This window comes from Scyliorhinus torazame, chromosome 12 (genome assembly GCF_047496885.1).
Source record: "Scyliorhinus torazame isolate Kashiwa2021f chromosome 12, sScyTor2.1, whole genome shotgun sequence".
Taxonomy (NCBI): domain Eukaryota; kingdom Metazoa; phylum Chordata; class Chondrichthyes; order Carcharhiniformes; family Scyliorhinidae; genus Scyliorhinus; species Scyliorhinus torazame.
In genome coordinates, this window is record NC_092718.1 from 44206367 (window position 1) to 44221700 (window position 15334).

At 45.0% G+C, this 15334-nt stretch overlaps 1 protein-coding gene across 4 annotated transcripts in view; it reads right to left on the minus strand.

The window, feature by feature from the left end:
• The window catches only part of LOC140387540 (protein unc-13 homolog C-like), a 972441-nt gene that overhangs the window by 818391 nt on the left and 138716 nt on the right, over nt 1-15334 (minus strand). For all 4 annotated transcript variants that reach the window (XM_072470780.1, XM_072470778.1, XM_072470777.1 and 1 more), the window contains one exon: nt 1235-1310. In XM_072470780.1, coding sequence (XP_072326881.1) covers nt 1235-1310 — 76 coding nt within the window. The remainder of the gene's footprint in view (nt 1-1234; nt 1311-15334) is intronic.

Consider the following 15334-nt stretch of genomic DNA (forward strand, 5'->3'; position numbering starts at 1 on the left):
AAATTCATAGTTTTTTTGTAAGATCTCCCAAAGTGTTGATACTTGTGAGGAAAAATGGGGGCACTTTTCCCAGTGTCCTGGCCAATATTTATCCTTCAATCAACGTCACCTTGTTTGCTTAAAGATTGTGATTTTAAAAAATGTATTAATGGGTCATTTGAACCAATTAGGATGCTTCCCTTATGGGTGTTTTCTCGGCTTTTGTCCTACAAATGATTGGCAGACACAATAGGTACATAATTTTTGTAAAATAAAAAATGAATGTGGAAGGTGTCTGACCACCAAGATCTCTCAAGATTAACAATTTAAAAATAATTAAAATCAGCTGTAAAAGGTTTTTTATTGTTCTTTGATGATTCTATGCGTCATATATTATTATTATTATTATTATTATTAGTGATGATGACATGGAAGAATGACTCTGAAAAGTTATTAGACTCAAGGATACCGCCTGAATTATCGGAAACTTAGTTAAAGCTGGAGTGCCAGCACTGTCAGGTTAAAAAATCTTCCAAGTCAGCAATCATCATTTGAAATTAAATGAAATGAATGAAAAAAATGAAATGAAAATCGCTTATTGTCACAAGTAGGCTTCAATGAAGTTACTGTGAAAAGCCCCTAGTCGCCACATTCCAGCGCCTGTTCGGGGAGGCTGGTACGGGAATTGAACCGTGCTGCTGGCCTGCCTTGGTCTGCTTTAAAAGCCAGCTATTTAGCCCAGTGTGCTAAACCAGCCCGTCATTTTCGTAGCAGAACTCACTACTTATTAGAAACTGAAGTCAACAGGAGTTCACTCAAAGCATAATTTCCTGCAACACTTGAATTTTCAATTGGAGTACCTCAATCGTTAGGTTTCCTCAAGATCATTTTTTTTTTTGCCTGTTCACACTCGTGAAATGATTGAGAATGATGGCATAGAGTTAAGGAAATTAGTAAAAGATTCAAAGGTGATATGAGGAGAAACCTTTTTTTACGTAGCGAGTGGTTGAGGTTTTGAAACACTGCCTGTGGTTCAAAGCATTCAAAAGGGAATTAGAACTGTTATCTGAAAAGGAAGAATGTGCAGGGTTACAGGAAGAAGGTGGGTGAATGGCAACAGGTGAGCTTTGCATTGGGAGACTCGGTGCAGAGACGATGGGCCAAGCACCCCCCCCCCCCCCCGCCCCCCGCAGCCTCCCCCCCACCTGAGCCGCCTGTGCCGTAACAATTCTGTGGAATATGGCAATATACTTACAACTTCGAATAACAGGTAAAGATAATTTGACCTGGTCAGGATAACTTTTAGAATGGATATCATTTCCATTGTTTTCCTGAAAAAGTGAAAAAGAAGATATTGAGAAAAACCTTCACATGAGCTGAAGCTAGCTTCATCTACTCACTAGCTCTCATAAACAAACAAGCCCTGGTCTCAGCTGAATCTGCTTATAATTATAAAACAGCGAGATGAGGTCCATAAAATTACACTATAGGCCAACGGCATATGAATGGATAATGCATTTTTCTGAAATTCCTCTCTCCACTATTTTAAATGTTTGAATAACTCCCGTTGAATATTAGCCATTTCCAGACAAACTTGGGATACCATTATCTCTCAATTCAATTTTAAAACAATTGAGAACGACTTGACAAACTCTCACTAATTTTCTATAACAATGTTATCCTGTGCTTAATACTATAATATTCAAAGAAGTAGAGAAATACATCACCAGGATCACGCAAAATATCAGGCAGCAAGACATTTACAGCAGTGGAGGCTGCAATGTGTGCTCAGATACACAGAATGGCAGCAAACCTGTTTTTGTGTGTGTGTTAACAAAATATATTGTTCGATAAGATTTTTCTTCTGGACCACAGAAGGACATCTATCTGCATGCATTACATAGTAATCTACAAAACCACAACACCCTGCCCCCCCCCCCTCCCCCTCAGTTCCTACCCACACACCCCTCATTCACCCTCAATCCACAAATGAAGTCCCGTAACAGCCTCCCCATAACAGCCTCCCCGAACAGGCGCCGGAATGTGGCGACTAGGGGCTTTTCACAGTAACTTCATTTGAAGCCTACTTGTGACAAAAAGCAATTTTCATTTCATTTCATTTTCAAGTCCCAATGTTCCAAGACATCATTCACAAATTTCCAAAGGTTATTCGATGTCATTAAGATTACATGGCGTGGAGATGCCGGCGTTGGACTGGGGTGAGCACAGTAAGAAGTCTTACAACACCAGGTTAAAGTCCAACAGGTTTGTTTCAAACACTAGCTTTCGGAGCACTGCTCCTTCCTCAGGTGAATGAAGAGATATGTACCAGAAACATATATATAGACAAATTCAAAGATGCAAGACAATGCTTAGAATGCAAGCATTTGCAGTTAAATAAGTGTTCACAGATCCAGAGATAGGGGCAACCCCAGGTTAAAGAGGTGTGAATTGTCTCCAGCCAGGACAGTTGGTAGGATTTCACGAGCCCAGGCCAGATGGTGGGGGATGAATGTAATGCGACATGAATCCCAGGTCCCGATTGAGGCCGCAATCATGTGTGCGGAACTTGGCTAGAAGTTTCTGCTCGGCGATTCTGCATTGTCGCGCGTCCTGAAGGCCACCTTGGAGAACGCTTACCCGGAGATCAGAGACTGAATGCCCTTGACTGCTGAAGTGCTCCCCGACTGGAAGGGAACATTCCTGCCTGGTGATTGTCGCGCGATGTCCGTTCATTCATTGTCGCAGTGTCTGCATGGTCTCGCCAATGTACCACGCTTCGGGACATCCTTTCCTGCAGCATATAAGGTAGACAACATTGGCCGAGTCACACGGGTATGTACCGCATACCTGGTGGGTGGTGTTCTCACGTGTAATGGGTGGTATCCATGTCGATGATCTGGCACGTCTTGCAGAGATTGCCATGGCAGGGTTGTGTGGTGCCGTGGTCGCTGTTTTGAAGTCTGGGTAGTTTGCAGCAAACAATGGTTTGTTTGAGGTTGCGCGGTTGTTTGAAGGTTTGAAGATTAAGATTACAGGTGGAGGGAGAGTGGGTTGGTTGAGCTCCTGGGACCAGAGTCCTGAGCTAGAAGCAACATATTTGCCCCATTGAAGCAGTAAGTGATCTTCAGAAGTTGAGAATAAGACATTTTTATCAACAAAAGTGGATGATGTTCTACTTTCACGCATTCAAGCGTCTTGAATTCAGGGTACATCATGTTGTTAAAATGGGAGGGGGGGGGGGGGGAAGTGTCCCATAGCCTGGCGCGGACAAGTAAAAGCACAAAACACAACACAAAAATTTCACTTAAAAATATTTCACGTTTCAAGATAAATGGTTGTTCTCGAAAGCACTTCCTTGCAATATCAGGTCTAAATGAATTAGGAGTAATTTCATAATGCTCATGGAAATTTGTTATGAAGGCACTTCATGAAATGAATTGTTGCACTCCACAATAGCTAAAGAGGCAGGAATTAAAAAAGCATAAAAATGAAAAACTTCTTCTTTCAATTACTCTTCCATGAACAATGAGCAGCATTTGCACTGCATCTTTGTCACACTGGAACCTTCTAAGGTGCTTCACAGGTGCACTTTCAGACAACAATTCACACCAAGTCACGGACAGATATTAGCACAGGTGACCAGAACCTAGTCAAAGATGTAGGTTTTAAGGAGTATTTCACTGGAGGAGAGCGAAGCATTGAATCGGGCTCAGGAAGAGCATTTAGGAGCTTAGGGCTGAGGCATCTGAAGGCATGGCCGCCAATGGCAGGGCAATGGAAAACAACCAAAGGACAAAGAGGCCAAAATTCTAGAAGCACAGAGTTTCCAGAGAGTTGAAAGGAGGAGGTTGTAGATAAAGAGGGGTGATTCCATGGAGGGTTTTGAATACTAGAATGACAATTTTAAGTTTGAGGCATTACCAAACAATAGGCCAATATAGGTCAGGGAGCAGAGGGGTGGATGGATGAATAGGACTTGGTGCAAGGAAGCATGCTGGCAGCAGAGGTTTGGTTGAGCTGAGTTTTCCAGATGCTGGAAGTTGGGAGATCTTCTGGGGAGCACCAGAATATTAACGTCTAAAGGTAACAGAAGTATGGATGAGGGTTTCAGCAGTAGATGGGCTAAGGGAAAAGCTATATAATGGAGGTGGAAGCATGCAGCTTTGGTAATAGGAGATGATATGGGATTGGAAGCTAAACTCGGGTTCAAATAGGATACAGAGATTGCAAACTGTCTGATTCAGCCCCTAACAAGACCCTGAAACAGAATTTGTGGACTATGTACATTATGGTACACCATATGCACCCAGGCATTCTTTTATCTTAGCAGTATGATATGAATAAGGATTAATTCATCATTTCCTGTTGTAGTTGTGGTCTCTGGTGCCATAAAACTGCAAACTAGGTAAATTAATGTGCCAAAAAAACATTATTACATAACAATAAAAAATATTTTTCTTCTCCTCCTTTTTCACATTTTCTCCCAAATTTATACCCAACAATAAACAATAATCAGTAACGAATGCAATGTCAATCCTCATATCAATAACAATGATCCCATCCTCCCACCAAATCCCAAACATTAGCCCGCATGTTAACATAAACAAATGACAAAAAAGAATCAGGAATCATCCATAGTCACCATTAACACATACAGTCGCCCTCCCCCCAACCCTGCCAACAACCCCCCCCTAATGTTCAATGTAATCCAGTTCTCGAAAGTGCATAATGAATAACGCCCATGAATTGTAGAATCCCTCCATCCTTCCCCTCAGTTCAAATTTGACCCTTCAAGCTTCATGAATTCTAGCAGGTTCCCCCGCCACGCCAGGGCACAGGGTGGAGAGGTTGACCTCCACCCTAACAGGATCCACCTTTGGGCAATCAACGAGGAGAAGGCTGCAACATCTGCATCAGTGCATTGCGGTCACTGCACCCAGAAAGTGTACCTGAGCAAGACACCCTAGGTGTTCAAGTGAAGGCAAGCATCCAGCAGAGGGCAGTAGAGCGGAGCTGCTGATTGGCTGTTGCAGGGAAAATTTGCATCAGTGCATTGAGGTCACTGCATCCAGAAAGTGTACCTGAGCAAGACACCCTCAGTGTTCAAGTGAAGGCAAGCATCCAGCAGAGGGCAATAGAGCGGAGCTTCTGACTGGCTGTTGCGGGGAAAATTTGAATCAGTGCATTGCGGTCACTGCATCCAGAAAGTGTACCTGAGCAAGACACCCGAGGTGTTCAAGTGAAGGCAAGCATCCAGCAGAGGGCAGTAGAGCGGAACTGCTGATTGGCTGTTGCAGGGGAAATGTGCATCAGTGCATTGCGGTCACCGTACCTTGAAGGTGGTATGTGGAGGAGCTGTTGTCAAGTGACAGTTAAATCCGAAACACTTCTTCAGTGTTTCCCTCCCTACCTCCTCCTCTAACCAAAACAAAAGACAATCACTGTAAGGATCCCAGCCGAGTAAAGATCAAGAGGGAGATTCGAAGGCAGGTAGAAGTAGAAAGAAGTTGAACCGTGACGTCACAGCCTGCAGGTAAGTGATTGGCTGGTGACTGGTAAGTAGTGTTGTCGTGCAGGGCGCAGTGGTTGCTGAGTGAGTGCTTGCTGAGAAGGGGAGTAAAAAAAATTTCAACTTACTGTTGGGAGTTTGCAGCTGAATCCGGTCGGAGTGAGGACAGAGTGACTGCTGAGTAAGTAGTAAAGATTTAAATTGTTTACGCATGCCCATAACAGCTGATTGCTGTTCTCGTGTGGGGCACAGTGGTTGCTGGTTAAGTGCTTTATTTTTACCTGTTTTTAAGTTGGCCAGTTTCTAAACCCCAGACACTATACTTGTAGTATCCCCCACCCTTCAACCTCCTTTAACCTAAGGGGTAGAGTGAATAACAGGTAAGCTCTTTCTTTCGTTCTTTTTCTTTTTTTATCTAGAGGGGAAGGTAGTGCAATGTTCCTCCTGCAGAATGTTTGAGGTGAGGGATGCCGTCAGTGTCCCTTCTGATTTCACCTGTGGGAAATGCACCCATCTCCAGCTCCTCAGAAACTGCGTTAGGGAACTGGAGCTGGATGAACTTCAGATCATTCGGGAGGCAGAGGTGGTCATAGATAGTAGCTTCAGGGATGTAGTTACTCCGAAGAATCAAGGTAGATGGGTGACAGTGAGAGGGGCTGGGAGGAAGCAGCCAGTGCAGGGATCCTCTGTGGTCGTTCCCCTCAGTAACAAGTATACCGCTTTGGATACTGTTGAGGGAGACGACCTACCAGCACTGAGTCCGTCGCTGTTGCAGGGGAAATGTGCATCAGCGCATTGCGGTCACCGTACCTTGAAGGTGGTTTGTGGAGGAGGATAGGATTTATGACCATTTGGTGTCTTTCTGGGGCTGGTTTAGCACACTGGGCTAAAATAGTTGGCTTTGAAAGCAGATCAAGGCAGGCCAGCAGCACGGTTCAATTCCCGTGCCAGCCCCCTCCAGCACTGAGTCCGTCGCTGTGGCTCAGAAGGGAAGGAGGGAGGGAAGGAGAGCAATAGTTATTGGGGACTCGATAGTTAGAGGGACAGATAGACGGTTCTGTGGCAGCGAAAGAGACTCACGGATGGTATGTTGCCTCCCGGGTGCCAGGGTCCGTGACATCTCGGACCGCGTTTTCAGAATCCTTAAAGGGGAGGGGGAACAGTCACAAGTCGTGGTACACATTGGTACCAACGACATAGGTAAGATAAGGGACGGGGATTTAAAACAGGAATTTAGGGAGCTAGGGTGGAAGCTGAGAGCCAGGACAAACCATGTTGTCATCTCTGGTTTGTTGCTGGTGCCACATGTTAGTGAGGTGAGGAACAGGGAGAGAGTGCAGATAAATACATGGCTGCAGGGATGGTGTAGGGGGGAGGGTTTCAGGTACGTGGATAATTGGAGCACATTCTGGGGAAGGTGGGACCTGCACAGACAGGACGGTTTGCACCTGAACCAGAGGGGCACCAATATCCTGGGAGGGAAATTTGCTACGGCTTTTCGGGGGGGGTTTAAACTAATTTGTCAGAGGGCTGGGAAAACGAGCTGTGTTCCAGAAGCCAGTCAAGAGTAGTGAGGTACTGAGGAGGGAATCAAGGTTGCAGGAGTGTACCGGCAGACAAAAAGGTGGATTGAAGTCTGTCTATTTCAATGCAAGGAGCATCCGGAATAAGGTAGGTGAACTTGGAGCGTGGATTGGTACTTGGGACTACGATGTTGTGGCCATTACAGAGACATGGTTAGAACAGGGACAGGAATGGTTGTTGGAGGTTCCGGGGTATAGATGTTTCAGTAAGAATAGGGAAGGTGGTAAAAGAGGTGGAGGAGTAGCATTGTTAATCAAGGATAGTTTAACGGCTGCAGAAAGGCAGTTTGAAGGGGATCTGCCTTCTGAGGTAATATGGACTGAAGTTAGAAATAGGAAAGGAGCGGTCACATTGTTAGGAGTTTTCTATAGGCCCCCAAATAGTAATAGAGATGTGGAGGAAGAAATTGCAAAACAGATTATGCATAGGTGTGGAGGTCTCAGGGTAGTTGTCATGGGTGACTTTAACTTTCCAAATATTGATTGGAACCTCTATAGGTCGAACAGTTCGGTTGGGGCAGTTTTTGTACAGTGTGTGCAGGAGGGTTTCCTGACACAATATGTGGATAGGTCGACAAGAGGGGGGGCCACATTGGATTTGGTACTGGGTAATGAACCAGGCCAAGTGTTAGGTTTGTTTGTGGGGGAGCACTTTGGAGATAGTGACCACAATTTGGTGTCTTTCACTATTGCAATGGAGAGGGATAGGACCATACAGCAGGGCAAGGTTTATAATTGGGGGAGGGGTAATTATGATGCGATTAGGCAAGAATTAGGGAGCATAAGATGGGAACAGAAACTGTCAGGGAAAGGCACAAATGAAAAGTGGAGCTTGTTCAAGGAACAAATACTGCGTGTCCTTGATAGGCATGTCCCTGTCAGGCAGGGAGGAAAGGGCCGTGTGAGGGAACCATGGTTCACAAAAGAGGTTGAATGTCTTGTCAAGAGGAAAAAGGAAGAGTATGTAAGGATGAGAAAACAAGGTTCAGTAGGGTCGCTTGAGGGTTACAGGGTAGCAAGGAATGAGCTGAAAAAAGGGCTTAGGAGAGCTAGGAGGGGGCATGAGAAGTCCTTGGCGGGTCGGATCAAGGAAAATCCTAAGGCTTTTTACTCTTATGTGAGAAATAAAAGAATGACCAGGGTGAGGGTAGGGCCTGTCAAGGACAGTAGTGGGAACTTGTGCATGGAGTCAGAAGAAATAGGAGAGGCGTTGAATGAATACTTTTCTTCAGTGTTCACAAAGGAGAGGGGCCATGTTTTTGAGGATGAGAGTGTGATTCACGTGGGTAGGCTGGAGGAAGTAGATGTTCTGAGGAAGGATGTATTAGCAATTTTGAAAAACCTGAGGGTCGACAAGTCCCCTGGGCCAGATGGGATATACCCAAGGATTCTTTGGGAGGCAAGGGATGAGATTACAGAGCCTTTGGCTTTGATCTTTGGGTCCTCGCTGTCCACGGGGATAGTGCCAGAGGACTGGAGAGTGGCGAATGTTGTTCCTCTGTTCAAGAAAGGGAATAGGAATGACCCTGGTAATTATAGGCCAGTTAGTCTTACTTCGGTGGTCGGGACGATAATGGAAAAGGTCCTGAAGGATAGGATTTATGACCATTTGGTGTCTTTCTGGGGCTGGTTTAGCTCACTGGGCTAAATCGCTGGCTTTGAAAGCAGATCAAGGCAGGCCAGCAGCACGGTTCAATTCCCGTACCAGCCTCCCCGAACAGGCGCCAGAATGTGGCGACTAGGGGCTTTTCACAGTAACTTCATTTGAAGCCTACTTGTGACAATAAGCGATTTTCATTTTCATTTTTCATTTCATTTCATTTGGAAAGATGCAGCTTAATCCGGGATAGTCAACACGGATTCGTGAAGGGTAGGTCTTGCCTCACAAATTTGATTGAATTCTTTGAGGAGGTAACTAAGTGTGTAGATGATGTCGTATACATGGATTTTAGTAAGGCGTTTGATAAGATTACCCATGGTCGGCTCATGAAGAAAGTAAGGAGGTGTGGGATAGAGGGAAATTTGGCCAATTGGATAAGTAACTGGCTATCACATAGAAGACAGAGGGTGGTGGTGGATGGAACATTTTCAGACTGCAGACCAGTTACCAGTGGTGTACCACAGGGATCAGTGCTGGGTCCCCTGCTATTTGTGATTTTTATCAATGACTTGGAGGAGGGGGCTGAAGGGTGGGTCAATAAATTTGCTGATGACACCAAGATTGGTGGAGTAGTGGATGAGGTGTAGGGCTGTTGTAGGCTGCAAAGAGACATTGATAGGATGCAGAGCTGGGCCGAAAAATGGCAGATGGAGTTTAACCCTGATAAGTGCGAGGTGATTCATTTTGGTAGAAAAAGTTTTAGTGCGGATTACAGGCAGGATTCTGAGAAATGTGGAGGAACAGAGAGATCTTGGGGTTCATGTCACAGATCTCTGAAGGTTGCCACTCAAGTGTATAGAGCAGTGAAGAAGGCTTATAGTGTGTTAACATTTATTAACAGGGGGCTTGAGTTTAAGAGCCGCGGGGTTATGCTGCAACTATACATGAATCTGGTGAGACCACATTTGGAGTATTGTGTGCAGTTCTGGTCACCTCATTATAGGAAGATTGTGGAAGCATTGAAAAGGTGTGGACGCATTGAAAAGGGTGCAAAGGAGATTTACCAGGATGCTGCCTGGTTTGCAGGATAGGTCTAATGAGGAAAGGTTGAGGGAGCTTGGGCTTTTCTCTTTGGAGTGGAGGAGGATGAGAGGTGACTTAATAGAAGTTTATAAGATAATGAGGGGGATAGATAGAGTGGACGTTCAGAGACTATTTCCTCGGGTGGATGTAGCTGTTACAAGGGGGTATAACTATAAGATTCAGGGAGGGAGATATAGGAGGGATGTCCGAGGTAGGTTCTTTACTCAGAGAGTGGTTAGGGTGTGGAATGGACTGCCTGCTGTGATAGTGGAGTCGGACACTTTAGGAACTTTCAAGCGGTTATTGAATAGGCACATGGAGCACACCAGAATGACAGGGAGTGGGATAGCTTGATCTTGGTTTCGGACCATGCTCGGCACAACATAAAGGGCTGAAGGGCCTGTTCTGTGCTGTACTGTTCTATGTTCTATCTGCCTCCGCACCCATTTCCAATACCCCGAATATGGCCTCCCGAGGGCCCGGGTCCAGTTTCACATGCACCACTTTAGAGATGACCCTAATAACCTCCTTCCAGTAATCCTCCAGCTTTGGACAGGACCAAAACATATGAACATGGTTCGTCCACCCCCCCCCCCCCCCCCCCCCCCCCCTCAACGTTCACATGCATCTTCTACCCACTCAAACAGCCGGCTCATCCTCGCCCTTGTAAGGTGTGCTCTATACACCACCTTCCGCTGTATCAGCCCTAACCTCGCACACGAGGTGGAGGCATTCACCCTCCGGAGCACCTCACACCAGAACCCCTCCTCCATACCCTCTCCCAACTCTTTCTCCCACTTTGCCTTGATCCCTTCCAGCGGCGCCTCCTCCTCTTCCAAAATAGCCCGGTAAACCGCCGATACTACCCCCTTCTCCAGTCCCCCTGTCATCAGCACCTTCTCCAGCAATGTGGAAGCTGGCTCTACTGGGAAGTCTGTATCTCCTTTCTGGCAAAGTCTCGAACCTGCATGTATCTAAATATTTTCCCCTGCTCCAGCCCATACTTCGCTCCCAGCTCCTTCAATCCTGCAAACCGACCCCCAAGAAACAAATCTTTTAGTGTCCTAATTCCTTTCTCCTCCCATCTCCAAAAATTTCCATCCCACTTCCCTGGCTCAAATATATGAATCGCCATTTCCCTTGACCCTGCCCCCAACCCAAAGTGCTGCCGAAACTGCCTCCAAATTCTCAACAATGCTATTACTACCGGACTCCCTGAGTATCATCCAGGGCCGTTGGGACACTAGAACCAAATTAATTAGATCCTTTGCGGACCACCTGGCGGATGTGTTCGCGGACATCTTCAACCTCTCCCTATTCCGTTCTGAGGTTCACACGTGCTTCAAGAAGACCCACCATTATACCGGTGCCAAAGAAGAAGCAGGCAACATGCCTCAACATCTACTGTCCCATAGCCTTGACATTGATCATTATGAGGTGCTTTGAGAGGTTGGTCATAAGACATATCAACTCCAGACTTCCAGAATGCCTTGATCCACTGCAGTTCGCATACTGCCACAACTGGTCCACAGCAGATGCCATCTCCCTGGACCTACACTCATCCCTGGACCATCTCGACATCAAGGACTCCTACATCAGACTCCTATTCTTTGACTACAGCTGCGCCTTCAACACCATAATCCCAGCCAAGCTCATATCAGACCTTGGACTTGGCTACTCTCTCTGCAACTGGATCCATGACTTCCTGACCCACAGACCACAATCAGTAAGCATAAACAACAACACCTCCTCCATGATAGTCCTCAATACGAGGGGCCCCGCAAGGCTGCGTACTTAGGCTCCTACTATATTCTCTTTACACACACGACTGTGTGGCAATGTTTGGCTCCAACTCCATCTACAAGTTTGCCGATGACACGACTGTAGTGGGTCAGATGTCAAGCAACGATGAGTCAGAGTACAGGAAGGAGATAGAGAACCTAGTGGAGTGGTGTAACAACAACAATTTCTCCCTCAATGTCAGCAAAACTAAAGAGCTGATCATTGACTTCAGGAAGCAAAGGATCGTGCACACCCCTGTCTGCACCAATGCAGAGGTGGAGATTGTTGGCAGCTTCAAATTCCTAGGTGTGCACATCACCAACAATTTGTCCTGGTCCACTCATGTCGACGCAACGACTTAGAAAGCACAATAGCGTCTATACTGCCTCAGGAAACTAAGGGAATTCGGCATGTCCACATTGACTCTTACCAATTTTTACAGATGCACCATAGAAAGCATCCTATCTGGCTGCATCACAGCCTGGCATGGTAACTGCTCGGCCCAAGATCGTACGAATCTACAAAGAGTCGTGAGCACAGCCCAGTCTATCACGCAAAACCGCCTCCCATCCATGGATCTGATCAGTTTACACATCTTCTCTACTAGGTAGTATTGCACTCCTTATGCTTTACCTAATGCCTGTGTCTATGCATTTACATTGTATATTTATGTATGTCCTATGTTTTTTCATGTATGAAATGATCTGTGTGGACTGTACGTACTTTCACTGTACCTCGGCACATGTGACAATAAAACAAATCCAAATCCAATCTAGATTAATTAGAATAATATTTAAAAATATATTAAGATTTGAAGGAATAATGATAGGAAAGCAGAAACACCTGGGACAGGTTGGGAAGAAATGATTTATGAACATGGAGCTATAGGAAATCCAGATATAAATACACAGTTATAAATTCATAGACATTTACAACACAGAGGGAAGTCTTTCAGACCATCATGTCCACACAAGTGAACAAAGACCTGACTACACTAATCTCATTTTCCAACGCTTGGTCCATAACCCTGGAAGTTATGGCAGTTCAAGTGAATATCTAAATACTTCTTAAATGTTACAAGAGTAACAACCTTTCAGGCAGTGAGTTCCAGACTCGAAGATGGTCTTCGAGACCATCCTCTCGGTGAAAAAGTTTCTCCTCAACTCCCCTCTTAGCCTTCTACCTCTCACCTTAAATCTATGCCCCCTAGTTAGGTGACCCCTCTACTAATGGAAAAGGTGCCTTCCTCTCCACCCTAGCTACGTCCCTCATAATCTGATACACCTCTATCAGGGTCTCCTCTCAGCCTTCGCTGCTCCAAGGAAAACATCCCCAGCCTATCCAATCTTTCCCCATCACTCAGACCCTTCAGCCCAGGCAGCATCCTCTGCAGTTCAGTCAGATCCCTCCTATAATGTGGTGACCTGAACTGCATGTAGCTCTCCACTTGTGGCTAGAGTACCCTGTGCAGTTCTGGCCGCCAGTTTTGCTGATTTTTTTTTTTAGTTGTGAAGTGCGATTTTATAAGAGTAAACTAGTGACTCGCCCAGGAATCAGGGAATAAAATTCAAAAGCAGAGTTCAGCTGCTGGAAAAAAGTTTACGAAAATGTCAGGGCATAATTGTGTGCTCAAGGAAAACAACATTATGCGGCATAGGATATGGCCCATCTTCTAACACAAGGCAGTCTGAAAAAATAGGAACTGGCCTTTACATCACTTCAGCAAGGCACTGTTAAATTATAAGATATCACAATCTAAAAATGCAAAGTCTAAAGGGTGACCACAGCTGGTCTGCTGCGTCCTGAGCGCAAGTTGAGAATGTGGCCTCTATCTTGGTTTCCAGGTTGCGTCATCTGCTGTAGAGCTGGCATACGAGGTGGTTGAGGAGTGTGAGAGAGGTGCGACGGCAGAGTCTCTCAGTGTAGTCTGTGTTGTAGGTCGACTTGAGTGGGTTTGTGATCTGTAGCCCTTTCGGGATCTTGTCTGCTTTCTTGCATCTTTGTAGAAACTTAATGTCAGTGTCTGTATGCGCAATCTTCCTGGAGATCCTCTCCACTTTGAGCCGGCAGTTTGCGGTGTCGATGGTCGCCATGATGTGGAGATGCCGGCGTTGGACTGGGGTGAGCACAGTAAGAAGTCTTACAACAGCAGGTTAAAGTCCAACAGGTTTGTTTCAATGTCACTAGCTTTCGGAGCGCTGCTCCTTCCTCAGGTGAATGAAGAGGTATGTTCCAGAAACATATATATAGACAGATTCAAAGATGCCAGACAATGCTTGGAATACGAGCATTAGCAGGTGATGAAATCTAACAGGTAAAGATAAAGTTGCCATAGTCCCAGATGACCATAGGCTGCTTTCCCCTTTGAGGGGGAGAGCTGACTGGTGGTGATTAAACCTGAGGATCACCACACTTCAGGCAAGGGGCATGGCCGAACAGGCAGTGTTATGGTATAAAAACTTGCCAAAGCTGTGATTTGGAGTGTCTTGTTGTATGGAACTGAAACGTGGACCTTAAGAAATGCTGAAATACAATGTCTGGAAAATTGCATTTTTGGATAAGTTTGGAGCGGGCCAGTTGAAGAGAACTTAAGGGCAATGAAGAAGCTCTCACGGTGGTGAAAGAGGAACGATCGTTACTGACTATTCTGAGGCATGAAAACGTGCTGAAGGGAGTGATTGATGCAAAATTAAGAAGAGCATAGACCAACAAAGCGAATGATGTGTGAGACAAACTGAAATTAAAAATGGGAACTCCTACAAGCAACTGAAAAGGAAGGCGCAAGATTGTGAGCAATGGAGAAACGAGCAGAGTACCTGCCCTTAAACCAATAACTAGTGATTTGCCGAAGTGTTAAAGCATTAGCAAGCAATACAGGATCCTTCATGTGAAAATAATTATGCGTTGTACAATATAAGTCCTCCTACTGCTATTTAGAAACAGAAAAATGATTAAAACATTCATAAAGCCTTCTTCATTCGTAATGTGTGGTCATGCAGTCATTTCAATTTCTAGGAGGCCAGAAAGATGAAACGAGCAATTAGGAAGAAAGCTGGAAAAACATAGCAACATTGATTATGCTCTCCTGTATTTCTACTGAGCAATGACATTTGCAAGAACGACAATGTAACAGTGTTTGATCACCTTGTCTGATTTTCCTCTCTACATTTGGTCCAGGTGGTGCTTTATGCCTTGGCATGAAAGAATAAAATCTGCCTCAAGGTTATGATTTTTTAAACTTCTGTTCAGCATGGTTCACTATTATAACAATGCTGCTTTATGTTTTGTCAAGTGTTGAGATGCAACAGTAGCATACAAATTAATAATAACATTTTGCAGCTAAAAATGTTAAAAATGAATGCTGATGTTTAGACTTTAAAACCATTTTTGCATTACAGTATACTTACCATAGCAACCAAGACTGCAGTGGAAGAGCTTGTTGGTATATGCACTGAGGGGCACTGCTCTCTCTCGGAGGTACTGAGACCGCCTGAAGAGACATTTTCACCGGACCTTTTATCGACAATAATATCACTTTAAGTTATCAAATACCGCTGGATGCAGAAACCAGTGAGAGTTTCTTGACCAGCATTGATACATACCTTCCTCTACATTAACAAAAAGTGCTGCCAACAGTACAAATATTTTCCACCCCCAAACAAAGCAATCAAGTGCAAGCACAGCTGTTTGTTTTTTCTGGTAAGTCATCCTTCAATAGAGAAATAACCTTGGCATTGTCCATTGCACAAGTAATAATAAATATACCATTACTTTGTTCCTTTTGTATACAGGAAT